Below are 11,864 nucleotides of genomic sequence, written 5' to 3'. Positions count from 1 at the left end.
TCATATGTAATGGTCTAGTGTGCAATGGCCATCTAAAGTTTCGGGGGCGGGCACTGCAGCTCCCCACCCGGGTCCCCGGTAAAGAAACCCGATATGCCTGTTTTGCAAAGTGAACCCCGGAGCAAATGTTTCTCTGGGAGGTGGCGGAACCTGGCCCCTTTACAACGACAAAACAAAACAAGCCCCGAAGCTGCCCAAAAATCTTTTTCTGGATCAGACGAGAGTTGCAGCTGAGGCTTGCGCTCCAGGGCACGACCGGGAATAAACCCAACAAGTATCCAGCGCGCGTCCCGGGCATGCCAGCTGGAAGCTGCGCTGGGCCTGCCTACTCTCATTTCTCCCGCGCGAAGCCCCGCCGGACGGCTCCACTCCCTCTCTCCGCTGCAGGGGGGAGCCTAGCGCCCCCGCACTGGCCGCCGCGTCCAGCCGCACCCCATTGCATCCCCTTCTCGCGCCGCCTGCACAGCGAAGTTCGGTAGTCGTTAAGTTGAGTTCCTGATCCGAGCCTCGAAGCCCAGCGAGGAGGGCGCCGAGCGGGCGGCGGGACGCGCTCCCCCTGTCCCGTGCGCCAAGTGCGCCCCTCCTGAGGCCCGCGGTAGCTCCGAGCCGGGCGCGCTGGCTGCGCGGCCCGGAGGCATTCTCGGTGTGCTGGCCAGTGGCGAGCGAGGCTCCGGTGGCCGCACGCTGGGAGGAGGCTGGAGCCCAGTAAGGAAGAATGGAATTGGCGACACGCTACCAGGTGAGAGTCCGGCGGCCAGCGGCAGCCGGGACGCACCCACGGCATGCCTGCCTTTTCAGCCCTGGCCCTCCTCTTGGCCTTGGGCTGGAAACGTGGTCCGTGCCACGGCGCTGTGGATCGGGCACGCCCGTCGCGGGAACCTCTGAGTGGGCGCACCCTGCAGGTGTGCGTCGTGGGTCCGGATCGTGCCTCCCTGTCTTCAGAAGCTGGGTGCCTCGCTTTGTCTTGGGTGGCTGTCTGGGGGTGCAGGCGGGAGGGAGCAGGGCGCGCAGCGCCAGGGAGACCCGGGGTGGGGAAACTTTTTGTGTGTTCCTCCTTTCTCTGGCAATGAAGCTTAAGAAGGTGTCGTTTTAAAAAAATTAAAAAAATAAAAAACATAGTAGAGAGTCAGATCAGTTCAACTTGGATAGTGGAACTTAAAAGCATTGCTTTTGTGTTTGTTCTAGAACTTTTTTCTTTTCACTTTTAACTGTTTCCCGGCCAAAGCACATGTTTCTAGAACTGTTTTCAAGGAATTCGTAACCAGCGGGGAGGGGGAAATACGGCAACGTCATCGGGCCACGTTGAAAAACAAGCTGCGAGATCCCAATTCATATACACAGCACGACCCCTGTAACTCATTTGGGGCCTCAGTAGCCTTTGAAACTGATTAACAAACTCTTTGAGAGTAAGTTTCCCAAACATTTCAACGAGTGGTAGGAATGAACGTGATTTCAGTTTTCTCTTTTTTCAAATAGCTTTTCTCTGCCTTTTCGTAATGGACATACGTTCTTATTTAGAGATAAGTAATAGACAACTTTTTCAAAAGAACTAAAAATAAAACCTTAAAAAGGGAAGGAAGCAGCTACCCTGCTACTTGTGGGGGCCCCAGAGATGTTTGTAAGAGGGTTGGGTTTTCTTTTTTCTTTTTTTCCGGTTTGCTTTTGTGACGGCTTCTGTGCCCAACTGCTTCCCGCTTACCTACGACTGGAGTTCTTTTTTCCACCTGGGTGCTGGTCCCAGGCGGGCCCCCTGGTCTTCGGAGATGCAAAGCGCTGGGCGGCCAGTGCTGCCCGAGGCCAGGCCGCTGTCACCTGCCCAATCTGGCGTCCAATGGAAGCCCAAGCCACTAACTGTCTCTTTGGTCATTAAGTAATTTCTGAAAGCCTTCCTAAACGTCGATTGAGAAGAAAAATCTCTTGTTGTGGATCTTTCTTTTTCTTTTCTTTTCTTTTCTTTTTTTTTTGAGACAGAGACTCAAGCTGTCCCCCTGGGTAGAATGCCATGGCTTCACTGCTCACAGCAACCTCCAACTCCTGGGCTCAAGCGAGTCTCCTGCCTCAGCCTCCCAAGTAGCTGGGACCACAGGCACCCGCCACAACGCCCGGCTATTTTTTGGTTGCAGCCATTATTGTTGTTTGGCGGGTCTGGGCTGAATTCGAACAGCCACCTTAGGTGTATGTGGCTGGCACCTTAGCTGCTTGAGCCACAGGCGCCGAGCTTGTTGTGGATTTTTATGAGAGGAGTATATTAAAAAATTTCTCCAATGAGGGAAGATACTAAAAGCAAGGAAAGCAAGTAATAAGCCAAGCCTAAGGACTGAGATGGAGCTGGACCCCCCCCATTAGACTTTACCATGTGTTGGCATTCTAGGAGTTTCTTCTCCATATCTTTAAAAAAAAAAAAAAAAAAAAAACAACCTCTGGAAGGAAATACAAGCTTCTTGTGCGTTTCATCAGACAATGTACCTTGATTGCATACCCCCTCCTGAAACTTGTTCTCTTGAAGAGTTCTTTGCACTTCCACTACTGGTGGTAATTTTTCATGTTTAGGAAATGTAAGTGTTCCAGAATATGTAGTTGGAATTGAACATTTTACTGCTACATAATGGGGCTCATTTTTGGTAGTTCTGAAATGTTAAATAAACTATCCTGTGGGGGTAACTTGCAAATTATATCTGACCCATTATGCATCAATTAGGGTAAATTGCCATATGTAAAGTGATCAGGTTCTTCCCCCCCCCCTTTTTCTAAAGACCTCCTAATTAAGGAGGTCACAAATTAAGCTGTGTGATGGTTTTTCCAGTGGAGATCTGTTCATCATGATTTAAATGTGAACAGATTATAGTGTCTTTAAATTAGTGGAGAGTGGTTTTGTGCAGTGGGCAGGTGACTGCAGATAAGAGCACTTAAGGAACATTTTGGGAACAGCAAGACGTTAAATTCCTGTGGTTCTGCTCTGTCCCCCAGTTTTATGAATAAAGCAGTGTGATGAACCACCTGAAGTGGCGTATACTGGGAATATGGCTCTGCTCGTGTGCAGTGGGGTTTAATTTCACACGTGCAGTAAATTTAATTTCCATCCCCTGAAAAGCACGGAGCCAGAAGGTGTTTCAGCAAAGCAGCTTAGGCCTAATGTGAATGAGTAAGTGAAAGGGAAGAGGCACCGATTTACACTCTGAACTATGAATCTCTCTGCTTTTCCAGGATCCCACCAGTGTGTGGGATTTAATGTCCTCTAACAGTGCTTATGCCTGTGGAGGAGGGTGGTAGTCTTGTTGGGCCAACCACTTGTGTCTTTGTGCTTTTATATTGAATGACCAATAATACCTGCTAAAGGCAAGAGTGTGTGCCCACTGGAGCTGGAGCTTCCTAGCAGAGCAACTGTAGATTCTGAATGTCAGTGACCTCCTTGAACTCTCTTCCAGCTCCAGGGTGCAGGATGGACCTTTTAAGAAGGAAATGACACTAAGTGCTCTCATGAATATGCAGGAGCTAGCTGTAGTAGGGGCAGAGGGGAATTTTTCTGGTGTTGACCTCATAGCTGCAAAGTGTGTGCCTCGAACCTCAGAAGCTGGCCACAGAGAAGGGTCATTTGTGCTTTCTTTGAAGGACCATGATTTTCTGCCTCAGTTGTCCTATACGGGGCGGCCATACAGTTTGTGTGCAATTTAAAATTAAAGTAATTAAAGTTTTGATTTAAAATTGCACACAAACTGTACGGCCCCCCTGTTTTTAAAAGTTGTTCTGAGTACTGATGACCATCCCCTCCACAGCGCAGTTGAATTGTTAATGATGAGAGGAAGACCTCAGAGATCATAGCAATTCTGATCCAGATACACAGGACAGAAAGCCAGGAGAGACTGTGTCTTTAAAACAATTTATGAATATTAGAGTAAATTAGCAAAATAGGCTAATAAAGTCATTTGAATAGAATATCCCAGGTGTATTAATTTTACCCTGCTCTTGAGAGTTTTCCTTTATTCATTAGCACTCCCTTTGAGTTAGTTTAGAATTTTACCTACAAGGTACAGTTTTATTTTATAAAAGACAGCTTTACTCACTGAAGTGGAATTTAATATAGGCTACTTGAGGCAGGGATAGAGATAGGAAAACATTAGTAGGACCACTTGCTTTTCATAAACAAGAAAATAAAGGGTTTTCTGAATATATATACATATATGTGTGTGTGTGTGTATTCCTGTTTTTGGCCGGGGCCGGGTTTGAACCCACCACCTCTGGGATGTTGAGCTGGTGCCCTACTCATTTGAGCCACAGGCGCTGCCTGGTTTTCTGAATATTTTGAAATAGGACCATTCAGAGGCATATTTGGCAAATTCAAATGAATTTGACACTCAGAAAAACGTATCTTCCATTGTAGTAAGTGCTAGTGCCACGTATGCAGGGCAGAAATATGTCGTGGAGTCTCATAAAATAAGAGACTGGAGTTTTCGTTCAAAGGAATCATTGATGCTTCCTTCCTGTTTTTTGCAGTCATCCGCTGAGAATAGGGATTTCTGACTGGGTTGATCCACTCTCAGATGCTTGTTGAGCACCTGCTATGTGCTGCTTGGTAGTTAATACTGGAAGAACAAAGACACAGAAGACACTTTGCTTCCCCCGTGCTCCCCACCAGAAGGCCAATCTTGAACTGCTTGCCTCATTCTGTCCCAGAGCTCAGCTGGCCTCCTAGGCCACCTGGAGGTTGGGGGGGGAGACCTTGGGAGTCATCCTTTTCGCCCCAAAGAAGGGAAACTGTCATTTCCTTTTAAAAGCCAGGTAGTGTTAGGTAGTTAAAGTTACCAGATTTAATGCTTGCTATAGTTCTGTAAAGTAGGCTGTATTAGCCTCATTTTAAAGATTAGGCTGCTTTGACTAATTTGCTCAGGGCAATTTAGGGGGAAAGAGCTCATCTCAGATTCCCTCCCCAGAAGCCACTGCCTGGCTCTTGCCACTGGAATCCTGGGACTTTGGCAGGTCAGAGAACTTTACCTAAAAGAACTGAGAATAGAAATCTTTACTTAGAGTGCTACCGAGCTGATCAAGGACACGCTGAGTGTAACATACTGTTTAAATAAAAGGGTGTTTGGTCCTCCCTTTAACTGAAGGGCTGGGGTGTTAAGGGCAGCTGGTCTGGTCCTTTTTTTAGGAATTAGCCGGAGTCTACTGTGTAGAAGTCAGCTTGGGAATATAAATAGGATCCACAGAGTTTTTACGGGGGAATAACTTTTCACATAGGACAGACATCATCATGTTAGTACAAGCTGAAATGAAAACAATACATTGAACTACGGTTCTGCCTCTTCTCTGTACCTCACTTTCTGGACGGTTTCCATCTACTGTTTGTCTGTAGCACAATCATCATTTGTGCATAACCTCTGTAATACAGTTGCTCACTGTGACACTGTCACTATTTTATTGAGTAGCTTGAAAGTTTTTACAGTTTTCATTTTTAGTGACTATATAGTATTTCACTGAGTAGGTGTGTGTTTCATGTATTAATTTTGTGTATTTTCTGATGGAATTTTTTTTTCCTTAGAGAAACTTGGCAATCACTGTCTTGGGACACTGTCTTGTATATCTTTCGGCTTACGTTGGAGTCCAGACTTTTTAATTACTGTTTGTGATGTATTTAGTACCTTTTAAATGTGCCTGCTTTTTAATGGATGGAAACCTGTGACGTTCCATTTTCCTAGGGCATTTCCCGTTTTGTTGTGCTGTATTAACTGAGAGAGAGTAGTTTTTGCAGAGGTTATAGTCAAAGCTCGTGAAAACTGTATGAAACAGTTCCTGTGGTTTCCAGGAACTTCTGGTAGAATGTTTTAGTTTCAGGGAAAGTGGAGAGTAGTCTTAGAGGTCTGTCCTTTACTACCATCTGGGCTGCCAAGAAAATCCGTGAACATGCTGGACATAAGTGAAGGTGACAGTGAATTGGGGTTGTCCAGAATTTGTGCAAATTGACTTGGAAGCAGGAACAACCTGTTCTGAGCTCTCCTACATAGCAATGTTTCTTTTTTATTTATTTGTTTTGAGATAGTTTCACTTTGTTGCCCCAGGCTAGAGTACAGTGGCAAGATCACAGCTCTAAGCAACTTCAAACTCCTTTGCTCAAAGGATCCTCCTGCTTCAGCCTCTTGAGTAGTTTGGACTATAGGCTACTATTGGCTACCATGTTTGGCTAGTTTTTCCATTTTGTGTAGAAATAGGGTCTGGCCCTTGGCTTAGGTTAATGATTCCCATTTTAAAAAGAGTTGCCTTCTTTCGTCTTGCTTATTTCAACTATAAATAGTTTCCTAGATAGCATTCCTGAAAATACATTTTCACTGGGGATTAGATGTCTGAAGGCCAAACAACAGGTTCACCCATGGTTTCTTTTCACCCATGGTTTCTCTCCCCCTGCCCCATGTTGCCCTTGGTATAGTGCCTTGGTGTCACAGCTCATAGCAACCTCAAACTGTTGGGCTCAAGTGATTCTCTTGCCTCAGCCTCCCTTGTAGCTGAGACTACAGACACCCACCATAATGCCTGGCTATTGTTTTGTCTGTTTAGCAGGCTGGGTCTGGATTCAAATCCACCAGCCCAGGTGGATGTCAAATAGAACCTTTATGCCTTTCATTATAGCTTCTGAAAGGTGGAGCAGGTGCTTTCTGGGCTGGAGCTTTTTGACCCTTCTGAGGTTTCAGAGGAGGTGACACCTTCTGGCCTGTGGCTTTCTGGCAGGAACTGTCTGGGCTGGAGCCTTCTTGCCTGCAGTGGTCATCTTTTTTTGCTGGAACTTTAGCAGTAGAACCCTTAGCAGGTGCCTTTATGGGGAGACGCTTTCAGGAGAGCTGCCTTTTGAAGCTTCTTAACTCCATGCTTCATGATTCTATTCCTTATTTTCTTTGCCTTCATAACTTTAAAACAATCAAACTCTGTCATCTTAGCTTTCCTTTCTCTGGCTTCCACTTGCTTGGCCGGTCTTGTGCCTGCCCATTGTGTATTTATATCTGCCTTCTGCCTGGCTCATCGAACATTTCTGGCAGGCACTGTGTAGGGACTTGAGGATGGAGTCAGCCAGCTGCATGCATTTAAAAGGCATGGCCTGTCTTCTTACCTGAGTGCAAGGCCCATCAACCAAAGCCCTGTTTTGATCTATAACGTCTATAGTTACAACCAGGTTTCTGGCCTGAGGCCCAAAGGGGAACATAGGCTACATGGCCAACCTCTATGAAATGCCTGAACACCTGTGTGGGCAGCATTCGGAGAGAAGGGAGCTACGAAATGGTTTCTAAGAGCAAAACAAAAGTATTCATGGATCTGAGTGCTGGTTATAAAGGTGGGGACACTTTGTAAAACTTCACCATGCTGCACATCTACGAGCTGCTTTTCTCTTTGTATGTATGTTGTACTTCAGTAAAACATTTACAAAACAACATGTGGAATCCCTAGTACGAGTCTTGGGGACTGGGTATGTATGTGGGGAGCAGATTCCCTGCCCATTGTACCAGTTCCTCAGGACTGGCTGTGTTCTGGGAATCCCTTCCCACAACCCCCTGGGCTGTTCTCCCAAACCACAGTTGTATGGGCAGGGCCCACCCCCATTTTTAAGCCTCTGACCCACAAGGGGTCTGTAGCCCTGCAGGGTCCCTCACCAAATCAGCATACCCATGAGTCTGGGTCTTCAGGGGCAGACCTGAAGAGGCCCTCTCTGCTGCCTCCAGGCAGGCTTTCCCTCTGTTGAGGGACTGGTGATCTGATGATGTGAAGGGCCTGGCTTATAGGTGTTAAATATTTGTTGAAAAACAAAATGTTGGTTTAGGGCTGTCAAGGTGTAGTGAGTGGAGGTGTGAGTTATGATAGGCTGGGACGTCCTGTCACAGAGCTCAGGTTTTTTTCTGTTGAACTAAATGTGGAAGCCAGTTGGTGCCTGCCCAAGAGGCCTGGAGGAGTGGGAGATTGTCTCATAAATCTCCAGTTTTATCTTTTAAAGTCATGCCTATTTTGCACTCTGTCCTGTGATACATTTTCATTTAATATTAAAATAAAATTAAATGACTCTTGGTGGGGATTGCCCCTTCCCTGTCCCACTGGTGGCCCTGAAAGCCTTCTGGGAGTCACTGAGCCCCTAAATTGGAGAAGTGTGGAACTGTTACGTGTAAAATTTAGAAATCATACCTGTAATAAATTGTGAAACAGAAGGGCTATTTCCCTCCCATTCTTCCACTTCTACCCTATGATATCTTTAATTTAAAACTCAATGACTAATGAAGGGCAGTTAGATGGTACGGGGAAGGGTTTAAATAAAACTCTACTTGATACTAAAATCCCTAAAAGGAAAGTTCAGCAAAAGTATATTTAATGCCCGGGCTGGTTCTTAACTGTCTTTCCCCCTCTCCCTGACAGTTGTTACCAGACATTTATTAAAGTAGGTAAAGCCATTGGGGTTCCCTTTAGCCTTTCCCCACATGGTCATGACCTCATACAGAGGGCTTCTTTACCTGACTTTTTTGTGTGTGTTTGTTTAATCATTTTGTTTTCCTACTAGGCTAGCTTCAAAAACTCACTGAAAAGAGCATCTGGATGTCCTCATGACCTTTGTGGTACTAAGTGGTTGTAATTAGTACCGAAAAAAGGATGCACTCTTAGTGAATATGAGTGGGTCATTCACGCTGGCACAAAGCCAAGAGCCAAGTGGTGTCAGCAGCCTGCATGGCTGGCGTTGTTAGGGTTCATTTCCCATGGTCAGCAGTCAGTGGTGTCAGCAGGGCAGAAGCGTGTCACCAGGATCCCTGTAAAAAGCCTTGCAGGCCCGGGCTGTGGGATGCGGTAGAGCCTGTCAGTTTGGAGATGGGTTTGGTGCTTGTCTGGAGTGAGCACAGGGGCACTTGCCTCCTCTGAAAGACAATCACCTCCAGATTTAGGTTTGTACCTGTGTACCCATCACAACTCCTTCTCCAGGGTCACGCAGGAGACCTGCTGTGTTGTCGTGGCTGATGTCACTGCTCTTAGAAATCACATACCCTCCTGGGGACTTCTGGAGCAGCTTTTTTCCCTGTTGACACTGAGACCACTTCGAAACTGTTTAAAGGTTCTTTCTCTCAGTGGCATATGACTTATTTTTCATCAGATTTTTTAGCGTGGTTCCCAGCATATATGAGATGCTCAGTCATCGGCCTCCATATTAGGCGCTCAGTTAGTCTTTGTTGAATGGATGGAAGGGCACAGTAGTATTGGGACTGTCATACTGCATTGGTAACATTTATGTAGCATCCGTGTCTTCACCTTAACAGAACACTTTCCAGCCATATTTGGGGAGTCATCAGATCTCTGTTCAGTTCTTTTCCTTCCAGGTAAAGGGGAGGGCCGCCCTTTCCTGGCCCCTTGAAACAGTCATGGCTATTTGACTTCATTTGGCCAATGAAATGTTGTCTTTCACTTCCAGGTAGAAGTCTTTATATACCAGCATATCATTTGCCTTATCGCATCCTCTCTGCCACCGCACCTGCCAGCGTTTTATATAGTCATAGCCCTTTCTGCTCGAGTTCTGGTGTGAGGACAGCGTGGAATAGAGCTTCTGGCTGGCCTGTGATGAACATGTCATATGAACAAGACAGAAGCCTTTTTTTGTTTTTAAGCTATTAATTGCAATTTGGGCTTGTTTGCTATTGCTTTATAACCTGTCATACATACCCCGGCATGTAGCACCAAGGCTCTCATCCTTCAATTTTGGATTCACTGTGGTTGTCATGTGGATGAAGTGAGGTCAGGGTAGTGGTGATAATGGAAACATGTTGGTTTCTTCTGGATTGTTAGAGTGATGGGAGTGAGGGGAATGCTTCTCTTAAGCGGTTTGAAGTTCAGGGCTCAGTACTGTATGGCAGACAGCAGAGTCCCACAGGAGAAGGCAATTGCTCTGTTCGAAATGCCAATAGGAAGACTTCCTCAGTGATAATCAGTCTTTAGAGTCTAGGGAAATCTTAACACTGGCTTTCACATTTCTTATCTGCTGACCTCCCTGGAAGAGGAAAATTTCCAGCACTTCCCACCTGGGTTGGTTCACTTCACTCTCCTGATGTCTTGCCAGAATTCCAGTTCATAGGCTGAATAGGCTGTTCTATACCCCATACACATATGAGATATGTTTGAAATTTCTCCCCACGTTTATTTTAAAAATAACATCAGGCTGGGTGCAGTGGCTCATGCCTGTAATCCTAGCACTCTGGGAAGCTGAGGTGAGTGGATTGAGCTCAGGAGTTTGAGACCAACCTGAACAAGAGTGAGACCTCATCTCTAAAAATAGCCAGGCGCTGCAACCAAAAAATAGCCGGGCGTTGTGGCGGTAGCCTGTGGTCCCAGCTACTTGAGAGGGTGAGGCAGGAGACTTGCTTGAGCCCAGGAGTTGGAGGTTGCTGTGAGCTGTGATGCTACAGCACTCTACCCAGGGGATAGCTTGAGGCTCTGTCTCAAATAAATAAATAAATAAATAAATAAAAATAGCCAGGTGTGTGGCGGGTGCCTGTAGTCCCAGCTACTTGGAAGGCTAAGGCAAGAGGATCATTCAAGCCCAAGAGTTTGAGGTTGCTGTGAACTATGATGCCATGGTACTCTATTGAAGGCAACAAAATGAGACTCTGTTTCAAAAATAAATAAATAATAAAAAATAACATTAATTCTTTTGGGGAGGTTTTTATTGTGGTAAAATATACACTATACAATTAACTGTTTTATCCATTTTAAGTATACAGTTTAGTACAATCACATTGTTGTGCAACTATAACCTCTATCTCCTAAGGATTTTTATCATTCTAGGCTGAAACTCTGTACCCACTAAGCAATAACTCCCTAACACCTCTTCCCCTAGTCCCTAATTACCTCTATTTTAGATTTTTTTTTTCTGAGAATGTGGCCATTCTAGGTGTCTCATGTAATTTGTCTTTCTGTGACTGGCTCACTTCACTGTACGTGATGTGTTTAAGGTTCGTCCATGTTTAGCATGAAGTAGAAGTTCATTTCTTTTTAAGGCTAACGCTCTGTTATATGTACGTACCATGTTTCCCCCCTTATATTCATCCGTTGACGAACATTTTGGTAGTTTACATGTTTTGGCTATTGTGAATAATGTATGCAATGGATAAACATTGGGATGGGATATGTGCAGATATGCACGTTATTGTTTGATTCGCTGCTTTCAGTTGTTTGGGGTATATGTGCCTAAAATTGGAAGTGATGGGTCATGTGGTAACTCAGCTGGCCCATGTTGTAAGTCTAAATGTAATTTTTTGAGAAATTGCTATATCGTTAGCACAGTGGCTATGCCATTTTACATTGCTGCTAGCAGTGTGTAAGAGTTCCAGTTTTTTCACATGCTTACCGGCACCAGTTCTTCTCTGTGTTTTTGATAATGGCTGTGCTATTGGATGTGAAGCGGTATCCATCATGGTTTTGGTTTGCATTTTCCTGATGATTAGTGATGTTAACTGACTTGTCACGAGCTCATGGCCATCTGTGTATCTTCTTTGGGGAAAGACTCCTTCAGATCCTTTGCCAATTTCTTATTTGGGTATTTTTGTAGTTGAGTTGTAGGAGTTATTTTTATATTGGATATTAATCCTTTATCAGATAGACGATCTGCAGATATTTTCTTCCATTCAATAGGTTGCCTTTTCATGGTCTTGGTAGTGTCCTTTGCACAAAAGATTGTAATTTTGATGGAAGTCCAGTTTACCTATATTTATTTTTTCCTTTGTTGCCAAATCCAAGAAATTATTGCCAAATCCACCTTATGAAGGTTTTCTCCTCTTACCTTCTTAGAGTTTTATAGTTTTAGCTCTTATATGTAGGCCTTTGATCCCTTTTGAGTTAATTTTTTTTTTTTTTTTTTTTTT

General features: G+C 45.0%; 1 protein-coding gene across 1 annotated transcript in view; it reads left to right on the top strand.

Annotated features, from left to right (window-relative positions):
- The first annotated feature begins 637 nt into the window (after positions 1–637).
- Positions 638–11,864, top strand: part of CDCA7L (cell division cycle associated 7 like) — a 32,426-nt gene continuing 21,199 nt past the window's right edge. Inside the window, exon 1 of the mRNA XM_012804341.2 lies at positions 638–739. Coding sequence (XP_012659795.1) covers positions 716–739 — 24 coding nt within the window. The 5' untranslated portion in view covers positions 638–715. The remainder of the gene's footprint in view (positions 740–11,864) is intronic.

The sequence above is a fragment of the Otolemur garnettii genome, unplaced genomic scaffold (genome assembly GCF_000181295.1).
Source record: "Otolemur garnettii isolate 467f Iridium unplaced genomic scaffold, OtoGar3 scaffold00028, whole genome shotgun sequence".
In the NCBI taxonomy this organism is placed as follows: domain Eukaryota; kingdom Metazoa; phylum Chordata; class Mammalia; order Primates; family Galagidae; genus Otolemur; species Otolemur garnettii.
This window is presented reverse-complemented; position numbering and strand designations above follow the sequence as displayed.